We start from the raw sequence: 19,813 nt of genomic DNA, 5'->3' as shown, positions 1-19,813 counted from the left end.
TCTTCTGGTGTGTTTTTTTTTTTTTACAACTTTGGTGACACAAGGGACAGTAAATCAGGAGAAAAGAGGGTTCTCTTACATTAGGCTGAGCTCTGCACCCCCCCCCCCCCCCAGTATGAATGTGCCATACTGGGAGTGTACATGGTTAGTGGTGGCTGAAACACGTGGTTGCTCAAGTGAATATGAAGCACTTTTTTTAAAGAGACTTATAGGATGATTTGATCTGAACATATAGGCCCACCTTTATGTTTAAAAACAAAGGTGGTTTTAGTGTGCATGGTGCCTACCTGGGGTTTTACAGTACTTGATTTTATTTAAGGTAGAAAATAAACTGAACTAATTTCAAGTACTTTCTCTAAGTTTTCTGCATGCATTTTGATTGATCATGATCAAAATAAAGTGCTGTTTAGGGCTCAAACAGCAGTGCCCCTAAATGAAGTACTTAGGTCTGAATGGAGGACAGTGGCTGTGGGTGCTGCATAATAAGGTCATAAGGACTGAAAGTCTGACTGCATGCAGGGAAATGAAGTTTTTGACTCATGATTGTACTACGTTAGACACTGTAATAGAATCAAGCAGTGCATTGATTACAAAAGCATATAAATATATTCACATGTATTATACATATTCTCTAATGACATCAGATTCAGTATGCTTAAAAATTACTTAACTCATAAAAATTATTTTATCATAGTTCCTGCCATGTTTTTTTCTCTCCAAAATATTACATGGTGATTTAATTAGGCATTGATTTTACTTAACCACCCTGCATTTACAATAGCAATGACAACAGATCCACTGGTGCCACCTAGCGGCTCAGTAGCACCACATCTCTTAAACCTGTCAGAGCCCAATATATATATATATATATATATAAAATCATATTGATACTGAACAACAAATTAACGGGAATTCAAAATGAAAAAATTTAACGCAGGCAATATTCCAACTTTTCAACAACAGTAGGATACTTGGCCAGTTTCTAAAACCATCCAGGATTAAAACATTTCCAAGGACCATTGAAAATCTGTCACTTCCATACTGGAAAACAAAATGGAGGTAGACACTTGCTCAGTCACACTGTTACATGTTTAGGGCACGATTCTCGGTTTGTCAAATGACAAACAGTACTTCAGAAACCGCATTCATCTCCACTTGAAATGAGACACAGGCCCTTTAACATATACCGCCAGATTCAGTTTGTGCAAGTGAAAACTGCATTCAATAAAACTCATGAAGCCATAACTTAGAAACTGGGTACCATCTATGGTATTGCTGCATTAACATCCACACCTATGGTAACAGTGAATCTGGTTTGCCAAAAAAACCTCTAAAAAACTAAATCCAGAGATGCACAACACAAGTGTTAATGGCAAAAACATACTTTAATGATTCAAAAAATACAGCAAAACAAAATAAAGAGCAGCTTGTGCCAGATAGGAAAGTTAAATCCACAGCCAAGAGGACTTTATATATTATACCTAGACAGATGCTTATGAATCGAACGACAGCGCATAGTATTCATGGTAATCTAACGATGTAGTCAGCTAAGCACTATATGTTAATCAAACAAGTCACAGCAGCAGGGGAAAATGGGCTCGCTGGTGCAGAAAGCTGAATTATAGACCCAGTCCAGAATGAAGACTCTCAAATGGCATCGATGTCAATGTCGTCCTCATCCTTATTGTCAGACTTTTCTGGTTTCACAGTCTCCACGGTCAGCTCACGAGCAGAGGAGGAGTACACCACCTACATGAAAGGGAAGGGAAGGGTGTCACGAGAATGGCCACACTATGCAGTTCTTCTCAAGCCTTGGTCCCGTGTCTTACTCCACCCTGAACAGCCAAGGGCCAGTAGTGTCACCGACAGATCGCATAATGCAAACATCCCACTGAATTAAACAGCATTTAGAGCGGCAATGGAATTTACTTTGCAAAACCACCATACTCTGGCAATTTCTCTGCCAACTGTTGCCGACCAACTAGCACCCAGCCAAGAAAACTACGGTTCCAAATTATTGTACTGCTTTTAACAGTCATTATTCGTCTCAATACGCTCATTGCTAAATTTACAATTTTCCACCACCTCAATCACCAAGTTAGCGGGCCCAAGACACACCTCAACATTTTCATCCTCGTCTCCCTCTTCCTCGCTGCCTTCACTCTCCTCCTCCGCCTCTTTCAGCCATTTGACGAAGGGAGCAGCCTTGGCGTGTATCTCTTTGGCAAGCTCCTTGGAAACATACTTCTTGGACACCTACAACATTTACATTTCAATGAGTTAACAGACATGGTAATGACGGGCTTAGAGTCGGTCCGGTCAGGAAACACAAATTTAAAGTTTGGTTTACTTTGTTTTGACCCTGAAACCATGTAATGTGGAAGCTGCAGGATGGTAAAAATTAAGTAGAAGTAGAGAGTGACCGCTGTGGTCTTTTGCCACACAAATCCAGTTTGCCAATGGGTTTGGGAGTTTACGCGATAAAACTGGGGGGGTCCAGGTCAAGCCAGTGCTTCAAATGTACATAAACATGGACAATCCCTTCTTAATTCATAAACTGGCTTTGTTGCCAAAATGTCCATTTTGTTCTCAGGTAAGATCTGTGGACAGTAAATTATTTAGGTTACTCGTTACTGTCAAACTAAATATACATAAACAAATCCCAAAAATTGCCATTTTACACATTTATCATCAAATATGTAATCATTCGTCCATCACACCCTATTGGTGTGGGTAGTACCGCCCACATAATTTAGACTCAGCACAAATTCAATTTATTATAATATATAAAGTTATTACAACAATCACGCTGATTCAGACCCAATGTTTTATGTGACAGGCCATTTGTTCAGTTTTCAGTCGTTGTACATTCAGATTTTAGATGCTTATTTAAAAGCCAAAATATGGACTCTTGTAGGTCTTGCGTACATACAGTCAAACTCACATTTGACATTTTAATGATTTTATACATTAAGCCTGCTGGTTGTATATAGGCAAAACTATTTGGTGCTACTGTACGTTTTCAAAGCATTTCAACCTTGATATCTGCATTTACATTTAAAAATGACCACATTAACAAATTTTACTAGATTAAAATTTGTCCAGTAAACCGAAAAAGCAAACGGACAGTTTGGCCAGTGTAACTGCAGAGCCCATATTTCTGCAAAACCTACATGCATCCAGTTCTAGTTCAGGGGTCAAAATGTCCAAATGATATCGAACCGGATGGATGCGGAGATGCAGAGACACCGTCTTTGCAGTTACACTGGCACCAAAAATTTCTAGTGGACCTTTTCCTTGGAAACCCATGTTGAATTTCATGGCTTTTAGACATGCATAATGATTTTTTCAGTGGTGGCAAACATGTACAATAATTTTACCATTAGCTGATGTGGATTTTGTGAAATAAAAAAAACAGGAATTAGATTATCAGGCACTTTTTTCCATTTTATGTACAATACGTGCATCATGAATACTTTCTCCCATACTTCTTAGTTTTGATACTTTAGTCTTGATAGTACACATGCCCGTAAATTACTGCCATTCGCCATGTCTCCACTGCGTGCGGAGGCAGCACTGGATCTAGAGGCACTGGGACCGGGCTCACCTTCTCAGCCCAGGCAAGGATGACGTCCTCCTCCAGCAGGTCAGCGTCGTACAGGGCCTTCAGCACGATGGGCACGCGAGGGAGGAGCTGGGCCTGGTGCAGCTTCACCAGGCACTCAAACCCGCCCAGCAGGTACTTCTGTGCCTTCTTGTTGTTGTGGCAAAACTTTAAAACATGAAACGCAACACGTGTTGGCATCACCATGGCAGCAGGCAAACGTGTCAAGAAACAAGACCAGGTCAAAACAAAAAAGTATATGGCTGGACCGGCCGACCAATGGTGTAACTTCATCACTCACTCAGTCACTCACTCACTGACTCAGACATTCGCGTTTGTAGAGCTGGCCCCGCTGTTGCGGTCCAGCCAATAATGTGAATAAACCGTACAGTGCTGTCCTTCAAAAAGGATGCCAGAAACCGTATGAGGTGCGGACACGTGTCGAGGAGGCGGGGGCTTCGCGACTCACGCGCAGGAAGTGGCGCTTGTACTTCTTGATCTGGTCCCGGATGTTCTCGTCGAACAGCAGCTCGCTCAGAATCAGGGGGCCCATGGCCTTCACGTCCAGACGCTCGGCCTCAGACAGGATCTCTTTGTCTGCCGTGTCGATGGCCCCTTCCTCCTTTTTTTCCTGTTCATGCAGAGATGTGTTGGTGAAGGCAGTACCAACATATGTCCATGCAGGTGGATTTCAGGAGGCAGTGCCACACCACTCTGAACCAACAATTTACAACTATTTTAACCGTCCAGTTATTGGCCACTGTTCAATGACCATTTGCAACCAGAATCATCATTTTAATACGCATTTTTGTATTACAGAAAGATGCTCATTTTATTCAGTCGAGACAAAATTTTTGCTTTCCTTAAATCAACAAAAAGTTATACTACTACTCCAGCTCTCAAGTATATAAATGACAGTAAAACAAATGATCACCTTCCATTTCCTGAACTTGGAAAAAATATTAATAGTTCTGGTATAGCTTGATAAATACTACAGTAAAGAAAGAACAACTGCCCCTTCAACTGCCCAATTCATTCCTAATTTACCTGGTAAATAACTTGGGCTGCTAGCTGATAACAGCACTATGACTGGCTACTGAGCCCTTTTTGGCAGTTAGTTATTCCCTCGCAAGTTACCCTTGGGGTGGGGGGCGGGGGGATAACAAAGGGAATAACAGGTGCAGAATAACTAAAGTTCACCTTGACAAAGTTGTAGAACAAGTTGACCCTCTCCTCCAGGGTCTTCTCCAAGTCCTCACTGAGGGTCAGGTTCTTAGCATGCTCGCTGATTTCCTCCATCCTGCGCCTCTGGGCCTCCTCCGTCGTCTCCTCTGCCCAGTCCTCATCCTCGTCGTCCCGGTCCTGGAGATGCGACACACGGGGCGGAGATTCAGCGGGATGGCCCCCTCCCAACCAGGCGTGGAGTGTGGGGAAAACCTCGCACCTCACGGCTGGACGAGGGGCCGGCGGGGTACTCACCACGGCGACAGGCGCGTCGATTTCCCCGTGGCTCCCTGCGTCGCTGCCGTTGGAGCCGTTCTCCTTGTCCTTCTTGCGGTTTTTCTTCTCCTTCTCCTTCTTGACTGATCCGCTGTCATTCTCTTCAGTTAAAAATATTATAGATAAATTTACACAAATTCCAATGCCAAGGAAGGAAACGCAGCAGTTTTTAATGAAAACTTGAGTGAATAAAAATTTCACACAGCTTGAGCTGCTGCTTTGCGCATATTTGGATGACCAGCCAATGAACAGCTTGAGGTTGATCATGATTTACCATCCTAAAGCATCACATTATTTCAGTTATATTTTTATCCTCAAACAGAGACGGGTGAGAAGGACCCTGCTTACCTGGAGGGTTTTTAAGAATGAAAGTGCACAGCTTGTGCCGCGTGTCCAGCATGCCACGGTACCCGCAGGCCTTGCACGAATTGCCTATGGTTTGCTTCTTAGGGTTGATATGCTGCAACAAGAGAGGAAGAAATCTAATTGAGTAGAAAGAACACGCACAACATACAAAGCACTGCAGCGCTAGAAAGGCTCATTTTCCTTCAAGCCGTATGAACCATGACTACCACAGGGTTTCTTGCACGCTGCTGACAGAATCGTGTCAGCCTCGATCATTAGAATAAAGAAGTGAGTGAATTAAAGGGGGCGGTGCAAGAGCCTGGAGTCACACACGGGTTAAAGCAGAAAAACATTTTGAGCCTGAAAATATGGGTAAATAGGTGAATTCAACATGCATATAAAGAATACAGCACCCTTTACCAAACTATTGCACTGCAATTAAAATAAATAAATACATACATAAATAAAACCTGAAGTGCAACATGTCTATACCGCATAAAGATCATAAACAATGGAACACTTTAAAGTGCTTCCTTTTTTCTCAACATGAATAAAATGAAAGCATGGAATGTTCATTTTTGTCTAAAATAATGGAACTACAAAATAAAGTAAAAAATATGCCATTTAAAGGCCTGGTCAACAAGTGAAATTTTAATCTATGGTTCAGAGGTGCAAAGTATCTAATTTCCTCGTTCTTTTGGGGTTGTAAATAAAATCTGCAGCTGATCTAAGCAACTCGCTTATATTTTTCATGGGTATTTGTATTTGTTTATCACAATCAGAATCGGAATCGTCTTTATTTGCCAAGTATGTTTACATATGCAATGAATTTGACTCCGGTTTAGTGGCTCTCAATGTCCTTACACAAAAGAAAAAGAGTAACAACACAACAATCTTCAGTGATATACACAAGGAATGACAATATACAGGATACAAATAGTGCAGGATGCAAATAGAGCTGTAAACAGGATACAAATAGTGCAAAGAAGTGAAGAGTGCAGTGAGGTGCAGTGAAAAGAAGTGAAGTATTCACTCAAGAATACTTCATTCAGGGGGAAAAAAACACAGGATCTTCACCCAGTACGGTTTTTTGTTATTTTATCCTAGTTTTGACTTCTAGGCTCCTTCCTGTGGTGTCTCTCTCCCTTCCATTGTGATCTACACAAGATCACACTGTGAAATGGTTCCTAAACTCGGGACATTTTGGAGGACAGGTTTGGAGCATAGCAAGATGCCATTATGTCAATTGGTCTATCCCAGAGTGAACCAGGTTAGTTTTAATAACGTTGGCCCGAAACTAGAGACCTCACTGTCCCGATCGAGCCAGTGCCCGGTCATTGCACTTAATCTTCCCTCGTTAAATGTAGCTAACATTAGAGAAATAGCTAGGCAGATAGCAAACTCTTCGGGGATCCAGATTACATGTTTACTGATGATCACTGGCACACAAATTCAAATAAAACACAGATTTCTGGCGTACTGCCAAAGACCCTTAAGCCCTGGTTACAGAAACGCTCATGAGGCCACTCAAATATGGACTCCAGATTGGTGGAAATCCACACTACCGGACAGATTTTCATAAGACTGGCGGGGGAGGGGGTGATCTGATCTAGAAGTTCGGCACAGTTTCAGCTGTAAGACTCAAATATAGACATACTGACGTGCTTTGGCCTCAGCAAATGTTGAATATCATGCATACATGCATTTCGCCCAATCAGCTGCAAAGCACCAACTACTCAACATGAACTGCAACAACACTTTTTGCCTTTCCCGCTAAAAGGCTTGCAGCTTGACTGAAGAGCCCCATCAAAAGGGAAATGGGTAAAGGGAATCATGCTCACCAGGTCGGTTTCTGGATTATCGCATTCGGGACACAGCACAAATTTCCTGATGAATCCGTCCAGCATGTCCTGCAGCTTGTTTGCCTCGTGTGACCCGTTGACAATGTAGCGGTCATTCTTGGAATCAAACTGAGTCTGGGCACCCAGCTCACATCCAAAGAACTTGGTGGGATCTGCAGAAAGGACCCCAGTTGAGATAGGCAAGGCGTGGAAACTGCAATCCCCATGCATAGCTGTTTGAGCCATTCTTCAAAAAAGCAGGTCAGTGTATGAACTGGATGATTCTCCTCAGTGGCATCCACTCCATACACTAGTGCTCACATTGTTAAGCTACAGGAGTGCCATTTGTGCAGTCAAATCAAAGCTGTTCTGTTCCTTACACCATAATACCCATTTGATAAAACATTCAATGGAAAACTCATGGGAGGACTTACAAGTAGGGGGCCTATTCAGAGCCTTTGCAACATCAACCATGTTGACGATAACGGTCTTGATTCCATTTCCTTTGCCTTCCACCTGGCAAAAAGTGACAGAATCATTGGAAATGGTTGTGTTTGGTAGCATTTATCAAGGATAAACCACTTACATTTATTATTGTGTATCAAAAAAGTCAAAACGAACATTTGAAAAGGAAAAAATGCTGAAACAAACGTAAACAGAGCAAATAAAATAGAAAATACACCAGATGGCTGCTAAAAGCCACTTAAAAATGTTCTTCTTTCTCCCCAATTTGGAATGCCCAAATAAACTTCAGCTGGGTGCCTTGCCGTAATTCTGCCATTAGTCTGGGTGAGTGCAGACACACGTGCGCTCCTCAAAAATGACATGAAGTCAACCACCATTTCTTAGCACAAGCCGGACTCACACAGACATTAGTCAAAGCAAGACGCTTCATGTGCAGCTCAGCAGGAGGGCATGTGAGCAACTGATTGATCTGCAGAGATCGCTGGCGCACGACGACATGGCATCACTCAGTCTGGCTGAAACCTTCCCATAGCACACAACAGACAAATAGCTATTCGGATACGCCAGGCTCCAAGTCAACCTACAAGTCTTCAGTGACCTTCACCCACCTTAGCGATCAGACGGGGCATCTTGTAGCGATAGAATTGATCTGACACGCTGCGGTTGACGTTGACAGACATTTTGGCCCACTGTTGGCTTTATCAGTAAGACAAAAAGATCTTGGATTGCAGTTTTTTGTTATCTTCTGCGTGGAGAAGAGTCGATGACATAAACGACTGCAGACGTATTCGGTCTCTGACATGAAAAAGATTGTGCCGCAGAGGCTGTGCGCTACTTGCTTGTAGGCTAAGTGTCCCCCACGCAGGTTCCAACAGCTGCACAACAGCTCTGCAACAGACACACATTTTAACATTCACTTTATGCATACAAGAGTTATTCAGCAACTTCTGCTGCACTCCACCCACTAACATGGTACAGTCTTATCTCAAGGAAACACCGTAATTTTAGGCTGCCCTTCCCAATATATGAAAAAAAAAAAGTCAAAGTGTTCATCATGATGACAATTTCCTACTTTCAGCAAAAAGTGACCAAATGCAGTTTTAGTGATCAGCATGGATTAGGACTTTGCACCGACCGGAATGCAAACTGCATTACGTGGTAATCAAATCCCCTCCATCCCCCATGTCCATTCGATTCAAGTCTAAGCTACATTCATTAATGATAAAGGTGGTTTATACGCAGCAGTCGTTCAAAATAGTCGTCTGAAATGTATAGACGCTAGGAGAAATTCACATTTGATAAAACTGACAAATCTGTTCTCAGATGCGCCTAAGTGAACGGTCAACGTTTTCGCACTAGTGAAGGGGGTTCCCTAGTTGTTAGGGTTGTCACTACAACGTGGTCAAGTGGAATCAACATCTGAAGTATCTGAAGTACTTGGTTATTCCAATACGGGACTTGTTGGCCAAGTTCAACATGGTTTTCAATTTACACGTGTGTGTCACGTTCTCCTGAAAACTACTTGGTTAGCTTGTCGATACCCGTAAACCAAAGCTTGTAACCTTTACATTGATAGCCTGCTAACATATGCAATTTGCTATGCACATTAGCGTCAGTTGCTGGTTGACTAGCTGTCAGCACACCGAATCCAATGGTAGACGTATCAATACCTACCGTTAGTATTATTTTTTATTTATTTATTTATTTTTTTTAAAGGCTTCACCATGAAATACCCACAACGGCTAAACGCATACTGTGAGTATTCAACGGGAATATATCAGCCCAATCTGATACAATTACATTAGCTAGCTCTGTGTTACTACTAGCTAGTCGACTTATTTTAAGACACACGCAATGTCAGTGACCGAAGACAAGCAATCCGTAATTACGGTTTAATGTCGTCCAAACAATCGACGGATTAGTCATCTTGAATAGTAATTAGAAAAAACAACGGCAATGTTAGTTCGTCACTGAACTCAGAAAGACAGCGCATCTCTTAGCGAATGGATTGTGGCAGCTAGTCTAGTGACATTACCTAACTGTATCATAACTAATAAATGCACCTTCTTGGTTAAATGTTTCAAAAAAGGGCCGCAAAGAACAAGGGCTAAATATACACGTGTTACAAACCAGAAACATATGAAAAGCGTGTCTGGGCGAGATTCTTGTAGTCACACACCACCAGGCCCAGATTGTGCAATGTGGTGCAGAGTGCGTCATCAATACAGAGTCCGCGCGAGGAGAGACGCCATTTTGCCTCACACTTCACTACAGCATATGTGGTTCAATTGACACATCTGTACAACCAGTTAGGTCACATGCTGTGGAATTACAAAAAAAGACATTTGAAATAAACTAAGAAAGAAAAGTGTCCAAATACCTTTCCCATCCGTCGCTCCTGTCGTCCTGGTACTCACCGTGTTCGTGAAACAAAGACATAAACACACCGCTGGTCGCCCCTAGACGCTAGTGTGTAACTGCTATTTTATTTCGTTTGCTAGCTGGGTTAGCCAAAAGCAGTTTTACTGGGAAGTTGGACGGCACACGGTTGTGGACCGAATGTATTGACAGAATTCAACGTGGAGAAGAGCAGTGAGCTGATACAGCCACCCTGAAACACGAGACTCCTTCGGAAATTATGTATCTGAAAGAAACGTGACAGAGAAAAAACAGCATTAATTACTTAACCTGAATTCAAAAGGACACCATATTATCAGCTGGCAAATGTTATGTTAGTAATGTAATGTAGCCACATGTCTTCAAATTGGTACCGTTACGTTATGCCGTTCCAGATCAACTAGTTAGCTTGCTATATCCAATACCGTTGCTTAAATATATCCTCAACTGTTTGGTCTGGTATTTTATTTATGTAGTAAATGAACTATTCTAACGTAGACCACTTGCTAAACCTGCCACCAATGGCTCGGTATACGCTGACCTTACCTGTCAAGCACTCATTCAGGTGATACAAAGCTGTAACGAATACGTGCTAGCTAACGTTACAAACATGGATGTCTGTACGGAGTGGACCTAGCTAAGTTACCGATTCCGCCCCGTACCGTACCCATTGGCTGTATCGACTGCCCACGTGACAAGCCTAACGTTCTATTTGTTCATTTCGATGGCAATCATTACACTAAGGATGATTCATGTGAAGCTTTTTCCATGGTAGATTTGCGTCTGTGGTAGCTGAGATCACGAGTGAGGCGTTCTATTTAAGTATGCTCTATGTAGTTTGCATTTCGCACAATTCGCAGTTGTACCCTTCAACAAGCAGTATTACCCATACAAACATATTATGCATTAAGAGGCTGCACGTTAGGATCACTGCCATTCTTAATAGGAATTACATAGTCGTAATGATAATTTCGATAAGGATATCGCAGTGAAATAAACACGTTTTGTTTTGTCCACCACCGTCACTGAAGGCTAATTCTCGTGTGGCTATGGTCCGAGAGTACTCTACTCACAAGTATCTGTAGCTTAATTGTACTACCAGCCATACTCTAAAATGTTTTATTGAATTAATCCATCAGTATTGACTGTAACTTTTAGTGTGTAAAGGAATTAATTACTATCACGGAAATGTTTACATTTGTATTTACTGCACTGTACATTTGTCGGGCGGTAGCTGGGGAAAATGCTTCTGTCCCCAATACTAATACACGGGAATCTGAATTACTGTTTGACGTTCGGTTTGTCTCTGATGATCCCCACATTTAGGCCATACCCCCTGCTGTGACACAAAATATGTGTTCAACAGAAGAGGCTTTTATGTAGATTGAAAGCTCTCGACTAGCTTTCAGCTCCCGGAGAACAATGACATTCGAGAACAGCGCAGTGTGAGATACAATTACAGGGTTGTAAACTGGCAGGCTGATGGGCCACTCCGCTGGATTATGCATGGTATTTTGAGTAGAGGAATGATTGTGTGGAGGGTATGCCATATGCAAACTCCTCCCTCTCCCCACCGTCAAGAACTGTGGGAAATACATCTATTCCCAAACAGCACATTGCTGTTCATTGTTCTGTCAGGAGATAAAGTAATGCAGAGGTAAAAATGTTTAATGTAAGAATATGTTGCTGATAATATTGGTTTTGATTTCTCATGTAATGTCAATTGCAAATAGTCTGTTTAGCATGAGAGTTCAAACTAAAAATGAAGTTACCTACTGAGGTATGTTCTCTTAATATGTAAAAGTGTGGGATGGAATGAGATGCTTGGCTGCTGAAATAGACAGTAGACCTGTTTCCAGTGCTCACACAAATTACATGGAGATTTTCAGTTGTTCAAAATTATGAAAACATGGTTGGGGGGGGGGGAGACACCAAGTTTTTTTTTTTTTTTTAATTTAAAAATGGTATAGGACTGAAATTGTTATTAATGCTTTCATGGACCACAGAAACTTTAATGGGAGATGACATCTGTGGGGGAAAAAAAAAACCGAAACAGAACTTAAATGGGCTGAAACATTTCCACAATATTGAGACAATTTAATTAAGTAAATTACATTCACAGATTTCACAACAGCTCACCAACATAATGAACAAGTATGACAGTGATTCTTGAGTCAGGACAACATGCAGACAAGTCTCAGCTACAAAATCATGTAAAACAGGTTTCTTATTTACACACTTTCAAAAATTAAGTATTCTCTTCAAGACTTCATTTGTTAACTCTACACACTAAAAATAAAAATTCTCATTTGTTCCAAAGCTTTTAAGTCCACATGTATTTGGTCTTTTTTTTTTTTTTTTTTTTTTTTAATTGCATTTGCTGTTTTCACACTATTCTGAAAGCCCAAATTTCAAAATTACTTACCTATTTGCTTACATCCTTAAAGTAAATAATATTCTTAGAAACAATTGGATAAATTTCATTCAGTAACTTAATTGATGAACAATACCAACTGAAGAAACAATCATTTTTCCTGAAAACAAAGTCCATCGGACAGGTGACAATCAATGACTGATGACAATGAATTTGATTACATTAATTTGGCAGATGCTTTTGTGACGGGGAGGCCAGGCCACATTCTTAATCACCGTTTCCCTCTAAGGCCAAAATCTAAACACTACATATCCTACACAAGGGTGTGAGGAGCAGATAGGTCACCTGGATGGGGTCTGGTAGGACCCATCTGCAAGATAGGAAGCAAATCAAAAGAGGACAGTCCCAGAAATTCCCATCTCAGCCAAAGTGAAGAGGAGTAGTTGACCATGTCAAATGCTGCAGACAGATGCAAGAATCAGGACAGAGGCAGCATGAGGCTCTTGCAGTGGCAAGTGCCTCCATCACAGCCAGGAGGGCAGTCTGTCAAGTGCCCGGATCAGAAGCCAGTCTGGTGAGGGTCAAGCAGGTTCTGATGGAGAAGAGAATAGTCGTTTAAGCACTGCTCATTCAATGTTTGACAGAAAAGGCAGAAGTGATACAGATCAAGTTATTTATCAGAGGGGTCCAAGGTAGGTTTCTTAAGGACTGGAGTAACAAGCCATTTCTTAAGTCAGAGGGAACATGGACAGATGCAAGGGAGGTATTAATGATAGATAAGGAAGGATCTTGCAAGATAGACTGGAGGACTGATGGGATGGGGTCTAGCAAACAAGCGGTTGCATGATGAGTGGTCATGAGTTGAAGTACATCCAGAGACTGGGAGAGGCATGCATTGAAGGTGGAGGTAGCAAGGTCAACAGGTATGTTAGAGAAAGCAGGAAGAGGAAAAGTAGAGAGCAGTGGAAATAAGGGAGGGTTGTGAGGAGAGATTTCAGTGGACAAGCTGTTGTGGGAGAGTAGGTAGGAGAGTGAGAAGGAAACTGATGAGACATGGAGGGGCACCAACACAAGTTGGGATGTGGAGCAGCTTCTGCAGAGTACAAGGTCTAGTTGGTTGCCAGCCTTGTGTGGGGGAAGACTAAGACTGGGTGAGGGAAAAGGACTGAAGTGAGGCAACCCTGAATAACTAGGAGCTCTGGAGGGAGGTTAAAGTCCCCCAGTAGAATAGCAGAAGTGCCATCCTCAGGGAGGGAGCTCAGGAGTGTTCAGCTCATCCAGGAAGCAGCAGAGTGGACCCGAAGGACAATACAGAACAATATGGAATTTAGTGGGATGTTACAATAACTGCATGAAATTGAGGAATTAAGGTTGTCTAGGAAGAATGCACAATTTCTAGGACAGAAATAAGCAAACCAGTGCCCTTGCCTCACCCAGAGGCCCTAGGGGTGTGCAAGGAGGAGCACCCCACAAACAGTACAGGTGGAGTGTTAGCATTTCCTGGAGTGATCCAGGTCTTAGAGCCAGGAAGTGGAGACTTGGCACATTAGTAATGCAGTCAGCTTTCTGGACAGCCTACAGGCAGTACAATAATCCACCCACCACAATGAGTTCCTTAGATCTGGACAGGGGTGGATAGTGTTACATCCCAAATCTGCCCACAGCACAACAACGAAGACAAGAAATGGAACGCAACCTAGTCCCTATTGCCCATAAAGAAATTTCCCTCAACATACAATTATAAAGAAGCGTGTGCACGACAAGTTCCTTGCTCAAGGATACAATGGCAATGTCCTACCTGGGGAATCCAACCTGTGACCTTTAGGCTACAAGAGCAGATCCATCAATTATACTACATTGCTGGCCCTAACAATCATAGGTGTTGGACAAAACAGGTAAGGCCAAAGCAGGGCTTGCAGAAGACTACCAACCATAGTAAGGGAGTCATCCTTCTAATGAAAAAAACAAATGCTGAGTCTTCTACAGGTTTCCAACTCTACCCTAAAACCTAACAAATATGCACATACAAGGAAAGAACATTACCCATCCAAACACCATACAGAAAGACAAGAAATAACCAAAGAAACAAAAACCACAAGTCTGCACCATTATACAGGATCCAACCACAAAACTTCTCCACAAAAGCCACCCCTGTTCTTCAGCTGCAGCAGGTCTTTTGTAGGGCCACCAGCAGGTGAAGCCAATGAGGAAATTAGCAGCTCATTAAGGTGGAGCACAGGAAGAAAGAACCACATAACATGCAGGGGGTTAGTTTCAGCACCTGCATGAAGAAGTAGACCAGATTAGTCAGGTTGCACCTGCAGTGGATGAGAGTTAGGTGTCTGGAGCGAGGGAAGGAGCACAGATGAATTGGGGTTAAACATGCTAGGCACCTATTGAATAGCAACAAGAAGGATCGGTGCAAAACGATGAGGAGGTTGCTTAGCCTCAGCTGAAGTTATAAATACGGGGTGCCGATTACCTAACTGCAATGAGCTCACAAGGGCGGAATACCACCAGGTGAAACTATTCAAAATTAGGAAAATCGCAATTTAAATAAATTGAGTGATGAGACAACGATGTTTTCTAACAAGCAAACAGCTGAAACAAAATTTAAATGATACGCTTATCTGAATGCCACAAGCAGAAGTCAACAACACTAACAGAAGCACACTGAAAAACAAATGGCTAGAATCACTTAAATACCACCAAGTGAAACTATTCTATTAGCAAAACAATAGAACGCAATTTAAATCAGTCACCAAGTGATGACAACTATGTTCCCTAACTAGCAAACAGCTGGAAGAGAGCACAGTTCTTTTCAATACATGTAGAACTGTATAACACCATTTAAAACATGTGGAATTTAATTTGATGTTTCATAAAAGCACAAAATTATCAGGGAAGTGTTGTAGTAGGACCCAAGTGCAGAGTAAAAACACAGGAGATCCAAAAGGTATATTTCCAACAAAGAATTTCACTTATAAACAAGAAACAACCAGGGAACAAAAAATAAGGCCACGATGGGCAATTCCTAAAACTAAAAAATACTTGAAGCAGCTAAACACAAATAGGAATTCAAAACATGCAAAAGACTCGAAATCCAGAGGAACTCAAAAATACTCAAAAGACTCAAAGCACCGGGAAACAAGAAAAAACAAATAGGGAACTTGAAATCCTTGCAATGCACGAAACACAGGGACCAACCAACAAGGTAACAAGACACAGCAGAACACAATGCACAATCAACCCAGAGCGGAGAGGGATAACGAGAGTGATAACGAGACACAGGTGCGCACAATGATTAAATAATGAGACACCAATAATAGAATCAACACAGAAGAATGCAATCAGACAAATGAACCACAGTACAAAGATGTGAAATGCCCCCAACTGGCAGCCAAAAAAGGAATAACCAGAACAGAAAAGGCAGAACCATGACAAAAATAGCCTACATTTGAATCACATAAGCTGATTTTCACCTGGCCATGCAACTCTTTTATTTACAATTGAGTGAAACTGAACTTATTAATAAATGATGATGACTTGATAAACAGTGCATAAAATATGACAAAGAACACTATTCAGTTTGGCCTTGAGGTCCAGGCAGGAAGAATTAGTGAGGTTCCTGAGGTTCCTGGAGGGAGGTTCCTGGAGGGAGGGGGGGGTGTTATTTGAAAATTCATGTGACATTTCCAAACCTGAGATCAAAACCCTTTTGATCTAATCAAACATGGGTCTAATAAATAAAAAGTCTACTGTTCTATCTTACCTGCATGATTTAGACAATGAGCAAGAGACGATGGACATGCTCACCCTCAAATCTATTGACTAGCAGTAAGCATTACTAATAGTCTATGCTTCTAAAAGGCTACTGTCGTTTTATCAAAAACTTGAAAATACTGGCATACAGACTAATTTGATGAACTGAAATGAGTTTCGGATAGTAGTAACTGTAAAGTCCTTTAAGAGTCGCAACATCAAAAATATGTAAACTACATCTTTAAGGTGTGTGTATGGGGCTCTGGGCATTTGAAACTAACTCTAACTAGGGCAAGATCATATTTGGGATAAATAGATCAGCAGGCATACAATAATCTAATTGTAGAAACACAACATCAAAAAGTTTGATATGTACAAACTATCCCTTTAAGATGTGTACGTATACATGCATGTGTGTGTGTGTGTGGGGGTGTGTGAGTGGGTGTGGGTGTGGGTGTGGGTGTGTGCATGCATGTGTATCATGGGATCAGTTGTCAACTCTGTCAGATAAAAAACGGTGGCGCCTTCTGATGGGGATGACAAAATGCTTCCGCAGCTTGCCTTTCAAAATAAAAGTCCATGGAGAACAAAAGTTTAACTGTTTCCAGTATTGGAGGGACATGTCCCCCCTATCCCATCCCGCTTCCTATGCCCCTGAGTTAAAATCATGACAAACCATAGCCCACTAATGCCAGTCAGTTGAGACGGAATGCTGCAATATTCAGCAGGGGGCAGCAGAGTATTGTGTGTTTGATCAGTCTGTCTCGTATTGTACTGATACATTTACATTATCCAGAGCCACATGGCAAAATACTGCTCTGACCAGAGAGTCTTGCCGTGAAAAAAGAGAATGTTCCCCTCAAGTGACAGAAGTTATGACATATTTATTTATGACTAATGACACAGGTTTCAGTGCTTTGCAGTATTTTAACACAAATTGTGGACTTCACTTATATTACATTACATTACATTTATTTGGCAGACGCTTTTATCCAAAGCAACGTATAAAAAAGTGCATTTCATGGTCATAGACAACTACTAAACACAGGTTCAGTAAGATACAATACTTATTTTGTACAGCTATTTCTAGCCAAGAACACAGTTTAGTTCACACAGTGAACACTATTCAGACCTAACCTCTGCAAAGCCAACTAGGCAGAAGAATAAGCTACAGTATTAGGACAAATACAAATTACCAAAAAGTGCTGGGATGGGGCAACATGTAACAAGTGTCATGAAAAAGGGGGTGGGGAATTAGAGTGAAATATACAGCGTGGTGGTGGTTAGTCTAGGTATAGTCTGAAGAGATGAGTCTTCAGGCCACGGCAGAAGATGGGTAGTGAGGGGGAGGTTTGGAGGGGGAAGGAGTATCCCGCAGACAGTGCAGCTGGGGTGGCGGTGTTGTCGGGAGTGATCCAAGTTATATGTAAAGAAAACACAACGGACTGTATCGTGATCTACCACCATTACAGCAAGCCACCCCACTTTTAAAAAAGAGATTATACAACCTAAGAGATCGTGGTAATATCTGAACTGGAAGGAAATTACAAGTCTGGTAAAATGTCATTTAATTTGTGTGTAACTCTTTCATTCACCCTCTGACTGGTATCAGTATACAAATACAAAGCATTATCTTTCGCTAACCCACAGCCAATATTACATTTTACATACCCTAAGCAAGACCAACAGAAGCCTAAAGTATGTAATATACACAGACGTACCATTAGGACTGGAGATAACATAAGTAATTTTATGTCTGTCCATTTATGCAAGTTGATTAAAATTTTTCATCCCTCCAAAGCAAAGACATGCAAAACATAAAACTGGCATGGCAGGGAGGAGACATTAACATGATTGCTATTGTTAAAATAATGTTGCTGGCCTTTTTGTCTATGTTCTATTCGAGCAGGGCTGGGCAAGGACAGCCTTATCTGGCTGGATTTCACAATGACAACTTGTGTAATTAATCTTAAATAATTCATTCTTAACTATTTAATTAGCCCAATCATTTAGAAATGGATGTTTTAGTTACACTTCACAGATGACAGCTGAAGACTACTCCTGTGTCCCAACTCAAAACATGTTATTGTGGTCTAGTCAACATGTAAACTAAAATAAGTGCATTTGGTTAATTTTCTGATTTTAGCAATTTAATTGGTGACCATGAAAACCTGGATACACACTGGCCTTGCAGGAATGGAATTGCCCACCCCGTCTTAGAGGCTTTCATACAATATTGTCACACACTCTAATAAAAAATCCAGGGAACAGAAAGCAAAAGTCCTGCCATGTGTTTCTTCCACTCATGAATAGCTGAATTCACAAATTAGTTCTACCTTCTGGCTGAAGAATTGTGTAAACTGGCAAATCCAGGTGAATGGAAAAAAATACCGGGGAGGACTTTTACTTTCCAAACCTGGATTTTCCATCTCTGTCAGTACTTAACACAATTTGGAATGCAGCCCTCAGCCAACAGTGACATTGTTTTCTATACTGAATTTCAACCGCATTCTATTAAAAGTCTTGCATTGAAAAATAGGAATTTTCCATGAAGATTAATATTTATGGAACAGAATGTATGGACAGACTGACATGTGAAACCAAATCTTGGTGCTTTGTTTTAGACATTACATGGTTCTTCATTGAGCATTACAACCCTGAATAAATACTAAAATGATTTCCATCCTTATAAGACTGAAACGATTCCAGGGCACTGGTATCAATCCCTTATTTCCATTATAAAATACAATACATATGCCCCATATGTAATACAAACACTGCAGGATACCTATAGCTTCATAGCAAGCAAAGTTGTCAGCTTGACTGCACTGGGCAATTGATTGAGCAAAGAACCTGAATTCAGATAGACAGACATTGATTTTTGATTTTGCAGTGGTGCTTGAAGTGAAGTCTATAATTAAAGGCAGTGGAATACTTTTATACCAGAGAACATCTGTGAAACATTCATGTTTCCACACTGAACTTGCCAAAGGATGAAATGTTTTCCAACTGTCCTGTGGGGGGAGCTATGAAAGTGTTTTTCTTCCCGCCATCTCTGACAGGTAGCTGGCTTCTCTTTGACACTCTCTCTCCTTCACATGAACCCACACACACACACGCACACACACGAGCGCGCACGCGCGCACACACACACGCACGCACGCACGCACGCACGCACGCACGCACACACACACACACACAGCAGGAACTCATTACCAACATTTGCTTCAAAGTAACTCTGGTATGAGGTTTTCTGCATTCTTAATATGAAGTCCACTGAGAGCAATGACAATGCTGTCATAAAGTTAACAATAGGGTCTAAATCCACACTATCCAAAACTCCAAACTTTTCCTCTCCAAGACTCTCTTCACTTTTAAGAAACATTTAAAAACTCACCTCTTCACACTAGCTTTTGCCTGAACAGGACATAGCTATCCACTCTCCCATGGCACTTTTATTTTTTTATTTCATTACTATTATTTTATTTTCTTATTTTATTTTTATCATTTTTAAAAAATTTTTTA

General features: G+C 41.4%; 1 protein-coding gene and 1 long non-coding RNA gene across 6 annotated transcripts; both read right to left on the bottom strand.

Annotated features, from left to right (window-relative positions):
• Nucleotides 1-1,366: 1,366 nt before the first annotated feature.
• LOC118230223 (eukaryotic translation initiation factor 5-like) lies at nucleotides 1,367-10,852 on the bottom strand. Of its 4 annotated transcripts, XM_035423040.1 has the most exons (12): nucleotides 10,699-10,852; nucleotides 10,136-10,399; nucleotides 8,364-8,643; nucleotides 7,725-7,806; nucleotides 7,291-7,463; nucleotides 5,453-5,564; nucleotides 5,084-5,205; nucleotides 4,805-4,966; nucleotides 4,074-4,235; nucleotides 3,608-3,772; nucleotides 2,119-2,256; nucleotides 1,367-1,749 (listed from the first exon to the last, which is right to left on the bottom strand). In XM_035423040.1, the coding sequence occupies exons 3-12, from the start codon at nucleotides 8,433-8,435 to the stop codon at nucleotides 1,648-1,650; spliced, it is 1,290 nt and encodes a 429-aa protein (XP_035278931.1). In that variant the 5' UTR covers nucleotides 8,436-8,643; nucleotides 10,136-10,399; nucleotides 10,699-10,852; the 3' UTR covers nucleotides 1,367-1,647. The 4 variants fall into 4 exon arrangements, with proteins under 4 accessions (XP_035278931.1, XP_035278927.1, XP_035278928.1 ...); XM_035423036.1 differs by having other exon boundaries at nucleotides 4,805-5,205; XM_035423037.1 differs by having other exon boundaries at nucleotides 4,805-5,205; nucleotides 10,173-10,399.
• A 1,669-nt stretch (nucleotides 10,853-12,521) lies between these two features.
• LOC118230486 lies at nucleotides 12,522-14,997 on the bottom strand. 2 transcript variants are annotated; one of them, XR_004765853.1, is made up of 2 exons: nucleotides 14,808-14,997; nucleotides 12,522-13,118 (listed from the first exon to the last, which is right to left on the bottom strand). It is a non-coding gene; the product is annotated as an uncharacterized LOC118230486 (long non-coding RNA). The 2 variants fall into 2 exon arrangements; XR_004765854.1 differs by lacking the exon at nucleotides 14,808-14,997 and adding an exon at nucleotides 14,325-14,763.
• Nucleotides 14,998-19,813: the final 4,816 nt, after the last annotated feature.

This window comes from Anguilla anguilla, chromosome 6, assembly GCF_013347855.1.
Source record: "Anguilla anguilla isolate fAngAng1 chromosome 6, fAngAng1.pri, whole genome shotgun sequence".
Taxonomy (NCBI): Eukaryota; Metazoa; Chordata; class Actinopteri; order Anguilliformes; family Anguillidae; genus Anguilla; species Anguilla anguilla.
Note: the sequence above shows the minus strand (reverse complement) of the source record. Positions and strands in the feature narration are given on the sequence as shown.